This window comes from Diuraphis noxia, unplaced genomic scaffold (assembly GCF_037042655.1).
Source record: "Diuraphis noxia isolate RWA-SAM2 unplaced genomic scaffold, SU_Dnox_SAM2 contig0005, whole genome shotgun sequence".
Classification (NCBI taxonomy): Eukaryota; Metazoa; Arthropoda; class Insecta; order Hemiptera; family Aphididae; genus Diuraphis; species Diuraphis noxia.
In genome coordinates, this window is record NW_028301715.1 from 20,963,738 (window position 1) to 20,979,769 (window position 16,032).

General features: G+C 26.3%; 1 protein-coding gene across 1 annotated transcript; it reads right to left on the reverse strand.

Annotated features, from left to right (window-relative positions):
* Positions 1-5,053: 5,053 nt before the first annotated feature.
* Positions 5,054-11,320, reverse strand: Nagk (N-acetylglucosamine kinase). The gene is made up of 8 exons (XM_015521427.2): positions 10,436-11,320; positions 10,266-10,350; positions 7,969-8,067; positions 7,762-7,903; positions 7,537-7,647; positions 7,292-7,421; positions 6,758-6,935; positions 5,054-5,949 (listed from the first exon to the last, which is right to left on the reverse strand). The coding sequence occupies exons 1-8, from the start codon at positions 10,465-10,467 to the stop codon at positions 5,671-5,673; spliced, it is 1,056 nt and encodes a 351-aa protein (XP_015376913.1). The 5' UTR covers positions 10,468-11,320; the 3' UTR covers positions 5,054-5,670.
* Positions 11,321-16,032: the final 4,712 nt, after the last annotated feature.

Genomic DNA, 16,032 nt, shown 5'->3' on the forward strand with positions numbered 1-16,032 from the left:
ATCGTATTAGTTACTGTACCACCCTTTATAGCTAGGTACGCTAATTATTCATAATTTTCTGGGAAATAATTATTTATTTTGTTTAATTTCATTAAGTATTAGGGTAAAAGTTAATTACCTGCTATTGTGATTTTGTAAATCTGAATTTAAAACAATATAAATAAAGTCAACTTCTTCCCAAAAACTATTTTATTTTTTAAATAATTTATGAATTCCGTTACAGTATTAGAATTTAGAGTATAATGCGATCAGACGTTTTTTTTATCTTATATTCTAATAAAAATATTGTATTGGTTATTTTAACTAGTTACTAGTTATTTATTTTTTAATGGCTTAACACTTTTTAATAGTAGTTACCTACTTTTAAAATTGTAATCATAATTTCATACACAACAAAGTGAAAATTTTGCAAGTTGTTTAAATCCTTTATGTTCAAACAATATGCTCATGTCAATATTAAATAAGTGGTATAGTATAATGTAATAATTATATTTCCTATGATACTTATAACTTATAGGAAAAAGAAATATACGTATAACCTATAAAAAATATACATATAAAATGTAACATGTTAACTATATTTATTTGATTATCAGGTATAATGTCGTTAATGAAATACAAAACCTTTAACACGAAAAGTTTAGCTGTATACAAATCAACGTACATACACATACCTATACGATAACCTATATAGTAAATAGTATACATCATAATTCATAATATACTCGCATACCTATACTGGCTACACTACAATATGTAGGCACATACGCATAGTCATTGTACTTGTACTATATAATAGAGTTAATAAAATAACTTAATATTTATCATTTCAACGTCTTAATCGTTGTATTCCGTATCTACATAGCTATTTATGTATTATATGATACATTTTTAATTATTAACTATTTGTGTATTATAGCCGCCAAAAAATTGTATTTAATTAATGCGAATTAGTTCCTTTATTTTACTTTTAATATAGTGTTATCCGTGTATAGGTTGTGAGTTTATTCTGAATATTATGTACTTGCATAATATAATAAATTATACTTTTATCTGTTTAAACTAAATTTGTTTATAATATGTTAATCAGTTAAAAAGCGTGTTATTAGTAAGTATGTTTAACGTCAGACGCATGTATAAATTACTTGATCAATTTAAATTCAACGAATTGTAGCGTGAAATTTTGTTGAAACAAAGCAAAAAACAATATATTGTTATTATGTAATTATGATACTGTGTTTATATATGTATTATTTATCTGAGCGAATTTCTTACATGTCGTTATTATTTATTACGAATAATATAAATATTTGATGAACTCTAAAGTACCTTCCTAAGTAGGCAATTAGTTATTTTACATTAAGGTTTTCTGTTGATTAATTTAACTTTTTTTTAAAGTAATTGTATAATTATACGGCGCGCTGGTAAAAAGGAATAAGTAAAAATCACTACATTTTAGGAAACAAAAAAAAATAGTACCTATTACTTCTGTATTGTAAATTATACCTAACTATGGGTTTTTCATTTTTCACTGATGATTTAATATGCGAAAAAATATAAATTTCAATAGGTTTTTTGACAATGAAAACTATGTAGATCATATTTTTTACAAGATAACGTAGATAATAAAAATGGAGAAAATATATAAATTATCAGTATATCACCCAACTACCCATATAATTATATTTGTAAGACAATTTCAAATTTGAAAAGTTGACCTCATAGTTATTACCACGTTCACAATTCACAAATGATGTTTGATATACCTACAGGCATACAATAATATTTAAATTAGATTTTTAGAACATTCAAACACGATATAGATAATATGTATTTATATAGGCATTATATTTATTCCATGTCCATTGACATCTTATATAGTAATACTAGTATTTATAATCAATGGTAATACCTATACCTAGTTAAACAAATATTATACATAACAATATTGAATATAACTAACATGCATCATAATATCATATTATTGGTACCTTTATCTGCCGTCCAAAATTTTTAAAGTTTTGAAATAATAATAACAGGTTCATATCGAAATAAAATCGAATAAAAAGAACTTAAATATCTATAAATATGGGTATTATTAATTTACCTTTATATTGGTTTTATTTATATTGTTATATTATTAAATATAGCATTCGGCCACAAAGTCCACTATGCATTTCTGCATATTTCGCGAATTTAATATATTTGATTATAATATGCGTGTAATAGGTACATATATAAATAATAAAAATATTATAAGTCGGCAGGTATCTACGGGCTACGACTTACCTATATTTATTAATTATTATCATGCATATTATTATGTATACTTAATATTACATATTTAATCTGTTAATTGATATTAAATTATTTAAATTATTACGATTAGGTACAACGCGTTGTTGCGTCCCATCTCATTAGACTATTTATCAATGAGTAGGTAGAATTTATTCGTAAGAATAGTATTACCATTACGCTATAACGCCTATTACCTACCTAGATATCGGGTACGTTAAGATTTTTAATTATTATTCACGTCACACGAGTGGTCAGTACCTACGTAATAAAGGTAAATATATATATTGTGTTATGCTACCATTTCAATTTTGCTAGAAAAGTGGTCACTCGTACTTTGCACCTATTAGTTATTATACTTAATAATATCATAATTATTTATTTACTATATATAAGTATTATATTTTGTAGTTACGTACATAATATATTGTATTATTTGTATTACGCGGTTATGATTTAACTAACCTAACCTATGATTATTGCTTATTTTATTGTTATAATTATTTAATTGATGTAAACAGATGTGTGAAACTATATATTATGTAGGTACCTATGTACCTACCTATTTTGTATAGGAGAATGATTTAATCAAAACGGTATACCTACGGTGACAATCAAATATTAATTAAAATGTTCAATTGCAGTACATTATATTTTATGTACCTATTGTTTTGAAAATCTGTAATTTCCACGCACTTTCGTCTTTCTGATACCTTTCTACCTTTTTAATATTTTAATATTATATTATATACCAACGACATACGTGTTTGTTAATTATATCGTTTTTAAAATTATATATAAAATTATTAAACTATTATATAGTTAATTGTTACTATAGTGTTAATTGTAAGTATTATATATTTATATACACCTATATAAGTACCTAGTATACTATTTATATACCTGTCCTTTACCTGTACCTTATACCAAATTGTATTTGTATTAATTAAAATAATAAAATGTTAAATGTTAAATGAAAAATATTAATTGTTTTGTGTCAAACTGTCACCGTATATAATAACCTATCGTATTGTGTAGTGATTTTAATGGGTACACCTAATGTTTGGGTATCGCAATAATATGCTAATAATGTAAATTTTTATTATACCCATCAGTAATTACCATAATATATTAGACGCTACCGCATAAAGCGAATAAATTGTTTATGAATGGTACGCTTGCTTCAATCGTATTTATTTTTGACACACTTTTGAGACGTTATAAGGTTAAGGTTAACTGTTCTTCTGTGCCTGTGCATCATAATATATGCATGAGATTACGTTAGATCATCGATTATCAATATGCGCACTAGATATACGTTCGGAATTAGGACGGTTATAAAGAAAAAATATAGCAATAACACTCCGCAGTTTCTATTCGATGGCAAAAAACAGTGAGCTGAAACGTGGCTATCTAAAAGTAATTTTCTCGAAATTTTACAACGAAAAAACAGTGATGCGCACAGTATTGTTTTATTTTCTTAGGAAATAAACTAGAGCTAGTGGTATTTCAAATTTTAATACCGGTATCCGATAAGTATTTGTTAATTACCGGTATCTACCGCGGTAATATAATAAATAATTAATGATGGTAATCGGTATATATACCGTATTATAGGTACAGTATTTTCGGACCTTCGGTATTTTTATATTACTGTCATTTCCTTCTCTATTCTAAAAACTAAAAGGAAAATTTAAAAACAAAAACGGTCAAGTTTTAAGCCTTCATCTTATAAATATAATTGCAAAACTTTAATTAGGTAGCAAGTAGCAACACTCAATGTTTAACCATACAATTTTTAAAATGCCCAAGGTTTTTTGATCTAAGTAAGTAATATTATAAGTTTGTTCTTGTTATACTAATTATTATACTTCTACATTTGCGAGTTTTGTGTTTTGACAAAATAAATAATTTAATGTTGTCAACATTTTAATTTCTAACGACTGAAAAAAAAATCGAACCTATGTATTTTCGATTTTTTATTTTCCGAATCAGAAACTTACACGTCTTACTGTTTAATGTTTTTAACTCGTAAACAAAAATCTTATCATGAGTACATAAAAAAAATCAAAAAAATTATCTAATAGAAGGGCGATCGGGGGTACTCCAATGATACAAAGAATATGCGTCCGTGGTCAGTAGCAAATTAATATACCTATTGGGAGTGTGGGGGTTTCATGATTTTCCATACTGTTTAGTGTTTACTTTTAAAGCTTTAAATATAAAAGTGGGTAGGTAGTAGATTATTTCAGGGAATTAAGTTATCTGGGTATCTCCTGGAATCCTACGATATTCGTATTGATAAGATCAGATAATGAAGAGTTAAACATTTTTTCTCAGTTAAAGCATTGTTTTTTTCCTTTATATAGGTAGTCCTTGAAAAAATGTCTGTTTTGAATTTTATTTCCAATGAAAATGAAATAATCATCAAAATTATCTATCCTTATAGATAGATTTTATTATTGACAAGAATAACTGTAAAATTATACAAGTCCAGTTTAGATGTTCTACATAATCTTCTCTATTTGAGAAAATATTAAACTTATAGTTATTTTTTACATTTATAAAATGTAAAATTTAAGAAATCTTCAATCTGAAGAGACACTTAACACTTTAACAGTATGATAATTGATAATTTACCAACAATAATTGTTAAGTAAATAAAAATTAACATTAAATAACAATTTTATACACACATTTGGGCAGACAGTAAACAGTTAAAAATTGCAATCATCAATAATAACAAATTACGCATGTATTTAAAATAATATCGAGGTAACTATAATTTCCAACTTCTGTTAACTATATAACACTATATAAATTACTTAAACATTAAAATTTAGTGATGTAAAAATATAATATTACAAATAAGATATATTTGTATACATAGGTAATACCTACTGCTTTTAAATAATTTTAAATAAAATGATTTATCAAATGGATAAGCTTAAAGAATAGCAGTGTGGCTTAAAAAATTTGTAAATTAATAAATTTAAAAAAAAAAAACAAATAACAACAATGATTTAAATAAAATTAACAATAAAACTATTTGGCCCCATACTTGTGATTTTTGTTAATATTTCACTAACTTACCCATTATTTATCTTAAAATGCAAAGAATGGTTAATTGACAGTGTTCATTTTTTCTAAGGCTAAATTATTTGTTACTATTAAAAACTAGTTTGGCATTCAAAATTAAAAAATTAAATAAAGTATAATTATTGTAACAAAATGTATAGTGCTAAAATAACAAGTATACAAAAATGAGCAGAGGCCACCAATCTGAGACCTAATGGTACTTAATGATTATAACTAATAATTTCATTTTAAATTGATGAGGCCACATTTGTTTTTGATTAAATTTCCACTATTGCATTATTGGCCTTGTCGGTCATGTACATAATGGAAAAGTTTCCTATAGTTATGTTCATAATCATATGGAAAATTGAAATTTAATTTTTTTGCGATGAGATATACTCCACCTAAAGCAACAGTCTTTTCAAGCACCAATAAGGAAAATTCATCTACTACAGTTTCTTGTGAGTTATGATGGTGATCAAGTTGATTCATAAATCCTTCTTTGAGCAATTCCCAACTTTTCCATACAGACCCAACACACACCACGTGCAACCCACCATGTTCTTTATGTAACATCTAAATATATAAACAAGACATTTATTAAAAAATTATAATTTGTTTATTATTTCATTAAATGAATAAATTTATTTTCCATAATAACATACATAACAAATTATATTCGCTAATTATAGAATAATATCTAATCCTATACTAATTATTTCAATTATATAACGGGAAAAAATTCAACTACTAATTTGAAAGAGTGTACCAAACTAAAATTGAGAGCTTAAAAAATAGATAACATTTATTACAGTTAATATTTTTGCTTAATTAATTTGCTAAATACATTTCTTTTTGAATATAGGAATTTATAAGTACCTATACTAAAAATATTTAAATTTATGTTCCTGAATCCAAATACTTCATAACATATAAGTAATTTCAAAAAGTAAGAAGGGATATGTTCAAATAATTTCCAAAAATAGGTACTCTTTTATCCTTATTTAAATCACGGATTATAGTTCTGAATTTCAATCAAATTGTGTTAATAGTAAAATAAATCATAAAAAAAATCATATTTACAGACAAATCTGGTTAATACTGAGTAGTTAAAGATTATTGATTTATTATTTTTTCTTACTTATTAAAGTTTTTTTAAATTTCCCAAGATTAATTTAGTCTGTTTATTTCATAATTAATGTAAAAAGTTAAAATAAATATTATTTTCAAGTAAAAAATTTAGAATCAAAATCAAACATTTATAGTAGAGTATAGCAAACTGTACATTAAATAATATATATCATTAAGGAGTAAATTTAAGCTACATTTTTATTTAAAACTGTAAATTTCACCATGAAGTAATATTATTTAAATGAGATCTTACTTTATCAGCACTTGGGTAGAGTGATTGTATAAATTTTGCTAACTCTTTCCCAGCTTCACTAAAAATCCATAGACTTAATTCATCTCCATCTTCAGCTAGTTCTGATATTATTTTACACAATTTAGCTATTTCTGATTTTTCTTTTTTTTCTCCATAAAATACATTCAACAAATCTAGACTGATAATAAATAAATTTCATTAGTTTATAATCATATTAGAAGTTCAAAATAACTTATTAAAACTAAAATATTGAAATTAATATAAATTTATTATATTGAAAGTTAAAATAATAAAAATAATTTATTAATAAATGTAATTGTGTAAATGTGTTTTTATAAATGTATTATACTATTTAGTGACTTATTTTTTAATAGTTTTAACTTTTAACTAACTAGTTTAGATTAAACTTAGATTGAACTAAGTTATCAAAACTCAGAAGTTGGTAAAAATATAAACAAAAAGTATTTTATTTGTTATAGAACTTCATATACTTAATGTTATATTTAGCCAATTAAATAGTGACATATACTTTACACTTTATCAATATTAAAATGTGCTTTGATTGCTTCCCATACTCTGTCAATCGAGTAACCATTTGGAGCATGGTTAAAATCTTCTAAATGATCTAAGCATACTTTAATACTTTTGAATGCTATCCAAAAAGCTAAAAAAATTAATACATAATATCGTAAAAATTAAATATTTTTCATTTAAACAAATTAAATTATATTTTTTAATGAAATTATAAAAAATGTAATTAAAAATTGTGATTATCGTACCACTGCCTTCGTCACCCAGTAAATGACCATAGCCTCCACACCTTTTTATTGATGCATCTGGATTTATAAGTAAACTATTCGAACCAGTACCAGAAATAATAACAGCTCCACCTTTAGAATAATACATTTTAAATTTAAATTTGAGCAGGAGAGATACATGAAATTCAATATTAATCAACAGTATAAAAAAGTTAATTATTTTCAATAAGTAATTATTTTTAATACCTGATTCACAGGCTAAAGCGATTGGTGCCAATGTATCACTAACAACAATTACTTCATCAGTAAGGTCTGGATAACATTCTTTTAATTTATTCTCAAATGTTTTACAAAAAACGAGATCTTCACATCCACTTAAACTCAATCCCTATAGATATATTTTATCATTAAACAAAACTTATACAATCAAATCACTTTTAAATGTATACAAACCAATCCATTTAATTTTATGTTGTTATTAAGATCAGCTTTCTTAAGAGCTTCTTTAATTAAGTCATTAACTCGAGACAGGCAAGGTTCTAATCCAAGAATCTAAATTATAAAAAATTCAATATCTTAAAATATTTTTTTAAATATTACTTTGATAACTATAATATTTAATATGGATATATTTTAAACCATGGATAGGTCCTTTTATATTCTGATGTACTTGACCTCTTGAGTATTTGATTAAACGTCAATTATCTTATATTAGATTAAAAAATAAATAAAAAAAACCCTAGAGATAACTATTCTTTTAAAAAAAATAGCTGTCTATAAAATTAGTTCCTTAATTTATTGAATTAAATTATGAACCTTGAAAATATAATTTATCAAATATATTTAGTCCAATTTTTAAAAATATTACATAATTAATTAATTAATTTTTATGGTCAACAGTGATAGCACATATTATTAAATTGTCTAAGAAAATCAATAAGTTATTTACACTATTTACACATAGTCATATAGTATACAAAATATTATTAACATAATAACATCGAGAACTGTTTATGGATAAGTTATGTTAAAGTAATTCTTAATTAATAGGTAGCAATAGATAGTAGTTAATGGTAACAAGCATAATATGATTAATAAGTCAGAATAGGAAAACAAATGTTTTTTATCATTTCAGAAAGCAATAAATCTCGCAATAATTTTGTTGAAAACCAAAAAATATTTTATTTTAAATAAATTTACAACTTTATGTTATAACATTAAAAATCTTGGTTAATTAATGAGAGATGTTTATAGGATATTTGGTCAAATCCTTGGGTGGCGGGGCTTAATATTTTTGTCATATCCATTAGCGTAACCAGTCATTTTTTGTACCATGTGGTTTAATTAAATTAAAGGGGGCTTAATCCTCCCCAATATCCGCCTATGTGTGTATAATATGTAAAATCAATAGCTTCATACTATTTATCATATTTATCTTTCTATTGCTTATTTAATTTGTAGATACTTTATTTACTATTATTTTTATAACTAGACTGTACCTACAATTTAACCAAGAATGATGGGCAACCTTTAATTTATTCAGACGCTACAAAATACATATTATTTATTTTTAAATGTCTATAATGTAATTTTAAAGCATTACCTATTGGCTATTATAATTTAAAATAAAATAAATTAAGTATACTAAGGGCTGTTCTTCCAATGTCCGTTAACTTTAATCGGACATTGGAAGAAATGACCTAAGTATACTTAATTACATTAAATGAGCATATTTGAAATGTATATTTACATATTTTGATAATTAAGTTTCTGTAGAAGTGTATAAATTGAATGACTTATACCCACTATATATTTTGTTTGTATCAATTTCTAACAGTTATTGATTTTATTTTTGCTTGTTTTATTACCGAAACCACAGACTTAGATAGTTTATAATATCTTAGTTTGTGATCTTAATATATTATCTTAATATATATTTTACTGTAACTTCAGAATTTCTTTAAATATGTGATTATTACCTAAATAAAAATTTCAACCCTATTGGGAAAACATTAATTGTAAATGGTCCAACATCATACATTTATTTTTTTAATTAATTGAGATTGGTTTTGAGTACTATTTTCTAACTTACAAAGTATGAGTGCATATCTTATTGATTTTGTTAAACAATTTGTTCATTCTTCATATAAATATAAATAAAACAAAAGTAGTAAGTAAAATGACTATTATTATACCTATGTATTCTTTAAGAGAAAAATGAATTTCAAAATGTACACTACATAGTCAATAGAATAATAGATGAATACTCAAACTATAGCCAAGAAAAGTCTTAAATTTTAAACATTTTTTTACCATTATTATTTCATTGCATTTTTATACTTATATACTATAATTTATTAATTTATTTTGGTTATCTTAAATTTATATTATAATCCCAGCACCAGATACGATAAGACCATTATTAGTTAGGTACCTAATTATCTCTATGTTGTCTGATAAGAAAAAAATTTAGGTAGGTTGTTAAATTATTATCTACCTAGTATCTACAAACATTCAACAGATAATAATTTTCACGAAAATTAATAGCTAAACTGTATATTTTCTAGTTTATACTATTTACTACAAATTAAGAATTGATGCATGCCTACATTTATTCAAAAAGAGATCAGATTTCATTTTATGTTTGTAAGTATAATTAATAAATATTTACCTACCATACACAATGTGGTAGATACCTACCTATATGGCTATAATATAATAGTATGATATAATATTATTATAATACTTACCCAAGGGTTCGTGCCTTCTCCTTTAAATTCAGCTAAAATGTCTCCGTTTCCATTGGTTATGACGACCGTGGAAACCGATGCTCCCCTATTAAGCGCACAAAATAGGTACGTGTATTAATATTACAGTGACGCGGCAGTTACATATAAATACATATTTATAGTAGACTTACCCTTCAATGCCTCCAAAAAACGCGTTAGCCATAATGCAGTCGGCGGGAGGAGTAATAACAAAAACACGAAAAGATCGTTCTGGTCGAGAAAATAATAATTAAAGTCAAAAACAGGTAAAACGAGTTGTGCGTAAATCAAATTAACGCGGAGAGATACGCGACTGCGTGTACATACAGTCACAATCGCTTCAAGAATATATTATTATATTTATGTCTATTATTATTATACCGAGTCGTGTATGTTATACCTACGTATTTGTTGCGCAAAACTACCGAAGGCAAACACGCGCACGAGTTTATTTTATACCTATTCTGCAACTATTTCGTCGTACGGTATAGTATATTATAGGTACCAATAGTAATATCGATATAGGTAGTACGCGTATATTATTTTCGTGTATGTCAACAAACGAACGACCCGTATGAAAGGCACGAGTAATAATAACAGATGAAACGATTTCGGAGATTTCGAGAACCGCGAGGGCAACAATGACGAGTAGAGACGGTCAGAAGACAACGACGGTGCGTACTACGAGTGCGGTTGCAGCATACTAAACGATAGGTACACAAATACATAATAATACACGCGGTCGCGCCACTACGTATTTACTATAAGAAAAGTTATGATAATAATAGTTGCTATAATTTACCTATATAGTTATAATAAATCTATTTTTTTATTTTTTTTTCAATAATAAATAATAATATTAAGACGTTTGTTATTACAACGTGTCGGCGGCACTCGCGGCAGGAACTTTTGATAAGGCGGCTTCGAAAACACGTTATTCGGCCGATATCACTGTTATTAACATTCGGCGGCGAGTACAACGGTTTTGCAATGGCAATATTGTATACACAATATATTTTAATGGAGTAGCGCCGTCGTAGCGGTAGTAGTAGTAGTAATAGTAATAGTACTAGTAGTAGTAGTAGTAGTAGTAGTAGTAATAGTAATAGTACTAGTAGTAGTAGTAGTAGTAGTAGTAGCAGCAGCACCACTGTGGTTGTAGTTTAGAGTGTAATAGTAGTAGTGGCTCTCTCGTGCCGCTTCTGAGGGGTGGTGGTTGTTAGAGGTCCACAGGTCAAGTGGAGTCGACAGAATGTCCGATCGTCACGATTTTCGGACACTGCGTGGTATTGTGGTAATGATAATAGCACGAAATAGATTGACTCGGCATGACTATCCCGGCGCCATCGTCCGTATTTTATATCGGCGGCAAGAGTGTATGACAGCTATACAATATAGTAAATTCCATCCCACTCGGAACGACCTCCAAAGTCCTATACTATTATAATATATTATTGTTACGACTAAATTGAATCGAATACGTTTTTCGTACTTACATAATATCGTCCCGATCAACAATCTAGCTTTCAGAAGACTTTTTCTGTTCCCCACCTCCTTATCGAGCAGCTTATTAGATCTTCACCCATTATAACAACACAATACTTCATTATTTAAGTAGGTACTTTTTCGTCACATACAATCACACACACACACATACGTCATCAATCATCAATGGATGCGTTGATTATTTAAAATATGTTCTTAAAAATTACAAAATATAACTTACATGATACTTGCGCACAATAAACGTAATTACTTAAAATTGATTAATTAAGAATATTCAGTGAAAATTTCAGCACCTACGTCATAGTCAATGGACTGAATGGACGCACTCGCGTTTGGGTTTTTTTATTTACAGTTTTTGTTTAACGCCTTAACGGTTCATTACTCAGTGCCACCGCTGTTATCGGCTTTATAGTTTAATTAACAAATTGTTCTTCTTTTTACCTCCACGTCAGTGTCTCGTCGCGGTTAATTCGCATTTCAAACAAACACTCTAAATCACTACAATGATCAATAATAACCGCCTTGCTGCAGTTGTGCGCGCGTTTATGTAGGTATTAGGTAATAGGTATACAATCGCTTATTATGCTAATTTTCTCGCTATAACACAAATGCGTAGTAGATTACCTATAATAAGTGTATAGTTTAATAAATAGTAGTCAATTAGTTCAACGTAACGTTTATTAGACTTATAGATGCACGCAATTTGTGTTTTATTTTAAAACCTACGATTTTTCATGATGTATAGGTACATCATAATATATATTATTGTATACTTCCCGATCACCCCATATACATATTAATTGATATTCTATAGTCTATAATATTATAAATTATAATGTACTTATTTTTTGTCTACATAACAGTTTATATGAGCTTATAAATTGTAGCGTATACCGTATACATAATGTATCTTATTTAATATTTATTCAAAACTGCATCTGGACATTTTTTAGTTAAGATAATTGTTGCTTCGCCGAGAAAAAACATGGTTAAGTGCATTTCTGTAAGGTGTTAAGAGCAATGGCGTATTTGACTCAGTTGTATGAGGAGATGAAGGCGGCACAATAAAATTATTATACACAAGCTTAAATTCTACCCAATTTATTTTACCATGAACTGTTTTTTATTTTTATTTTTGTGTCTGATATGATATACTTGTCTAGCAGAAATAATGATAAATATTTAATTTTAAAGAGATTTCTTGTAGCATATTTAATCTTGCTTGTAATTTTCCTTTATAAAATCCAATAATTATTCAAGTAATGGAGGGGGGACAATCGCTCACATTCACCATCAGTGACGCGCCTGGTTAAGAGTTTAAGACTAAAGTCAGATTTAAAAATATACTTGTCAGAAATCTGTATTGATTGTTTTTGTTTCTAATAGTTTAAAATTATCTAATTTAATTATTGATTTATAGTACCCAATTATTAATTAATATAATGTAGGTACATTAGGCTGTGCAATTTATTTATTGTATATTTTGTATACATCTTGAATGAATATTATTATTTACTTAGACTTACTAAATCACTAAAATGGCGTAAGTATCTACCTATAAAACCTGGCTACCTATTAGATTGTTTTTAAGTAATCTTCTTACCAGAGATAGTAATTTTAAATTATTCATGTACAATGCAATGTTATTTATTTTATTGACTATAGAAATCTTAGGACGTATATGGTATATTGGTATATCAAATGTTTTATTGTCTGTTATAAGACAACGCCATACCAAGGCTTGTAATCTTTGTTTCTCACACGTGTAAAACATAACAAAAAACAATTTCACAAAGGTCAGTGGATCAGACATAAACTCATAAATTATTGTTAATTGAATTTTGAGCTTATATGATTACTATTTTACAAATTAATAATATAATATCTTGAAGGCGTCTTATTTTTATGTTTTATACTTTTATTAATATGAACTTTAAAAAACATCATTTTAATTATTAATAATAATTATAAAGAAAAAAGGGTATTGTGATGGAGGCCCTTGAAAATATTGTTATAAGTAATATTGCTAGTCTTAACTCAAATCATTTACCAATAAAATAATTACCAACTGATCCTCATTAGTCGTTCCTCGCCTTGTTTTTGATATGTTACACGTGTGAAAAACAAAGATTAAAATTTACAAACTTTAATCTCTGAATATTTAAATTCTATAAAATTTGATTTAAAAGCTTTTTACAGCCAGCTACTTGAGTAGACAATTCAGTTGTGATTGGGAACATAAACGTAACCTCGTAGGTACCTATTTAAAAACTATCAATCGATTAAACTAATAAAAATTGATTAGGAATACTTTGACGTGTTATACTTATGAAAAATGACCTTCGTAATATACTAATACATTATTTCCGTGCAAGAGAACATTTTTTATTTACCTATTATTAGCATATAATATATCGGGTGTATCTTACAAAATAGTTTTTGACTGTTGAATATTCGAAATTCTAATTTAAACAAAAGCGGATAAGTAAATCAAGTTATTATTGTGAAGTTAATATGAGTTTAGAGTTTTAATAGATTAGTGCAAATATATGGTTGATAAAAAGTATTTTGATACCTACGCTTTTTTGTTGCATGGTCAAATCAACTGGAAACTTATTAATACTACCCGCGCATAATTTTTAATTTTAGATACAAAAAATATAATAACATTCAAAAAAGTTATTATTAACAAATTTACATCGATGTATTTTTTTCTAACATTTCAAGAACGTGCTACTTATGAACATATGTAAATATAAATAAAAATATTTCATCTTTCAAGCTGCGATGGTATTTATTATTAAGTGATATAGTTTAGTTAAGTTTGTATTTTTTCTACAGACACAAAAAAATCTAGAACCTAGATTAGCGACTATATCAACCGTGTTTTATACCCGCGTACAATCTAAATAATATTATGTAATTAAAAATCATATATTTTTCACTGTTTTAAAATGTACAATTACTGCAAAGTTATGATTTATTTATTTATATGGAGTACGCCAAGTAGTATTCGATTATTATTTATATTATTATTGGCATAGGCGCAAATCACCAAAAAACATTAGGGGGGCTTAAGCACCAAATTTTTTTGAGGAAACAGAACCAAACTCGTACTTATTTAAAATTATGTCTTTATCAATGACTAGATCGCTCTCAATATGAATTATCGATAAGTCAGATAGTCTTTCCTGACCCATCGTGGTACGTGTCCAAGATTTCACAATTATTATGATATTATATAATATGTTTTATACGTCATTGCAGTTTAATATATCCAGACGTAAACTCGACATATTATATTATAAATAATTAAATAAATATAAAACTGTTTTTGAATTTTTAATAAATGTAATTATTTTGAAAATGTGATGGTAATAGTACTATAAGTTATAATCACGGGATTCGGGGTGTTAGCATTAAAATTCAGGGTGCTAAGCACCCTTAGCACCCCTGCGATTTGCGCCTATGATTATTGGTATCAAATAAATCAAATAATATTTTATATGAATCCATTGACTGTTAATTTTTTTATAAATGGAGATTTTCTTTACGTATTACCTATGAGTCTTCTACATATCACTAGAAGTACGCATACCACATCTTTAGAACGATAATCTTGATCATACGGATATATACCAGAGTCTATAATAAATTATATAAAACTAACATTTAAATGAATAATAATATTTTAAGTTTTATTGGTTTATATAGTGTAGACTTTAAGTATAGGCATGTATAATAATATTGGAAAAATAATGAACAAGGAAGCATTGCAGACTATGTATGCTAAATTTTCACAGTTAACTCTTTTACAAACAAAAAAAATTGAACCGTTTTCTAATCTTTAATATATCTGGCTTATGGCAATCGCTATATAATATAAATTATTATACACCATAAATGTATAACAACAAATACATAAATACAGTAATTTTAAAATAATAGCCAATATTTAGCTAATTATCTGATTTAAACTGGTTTATTCAGTAGGTAATCATTAATCACGAAATTTTTCTAACTATTTCGTAGTTAAAAATATATAATTTGTCAACTCAAATATCTAAGGCTTGAAAATTTAAAACACGAATCCTGATGTTAAGATTTTTTCAAAACATTAAATTATCGAAAACCTAAGCTATGTTTAGTTTAAGTTTTGTCGAAATTGTATACAATTAATATATGTATTAAAACAATGATAAATGTATTAAAATTGAAAACATAAGATTTCATTGAATTAAAT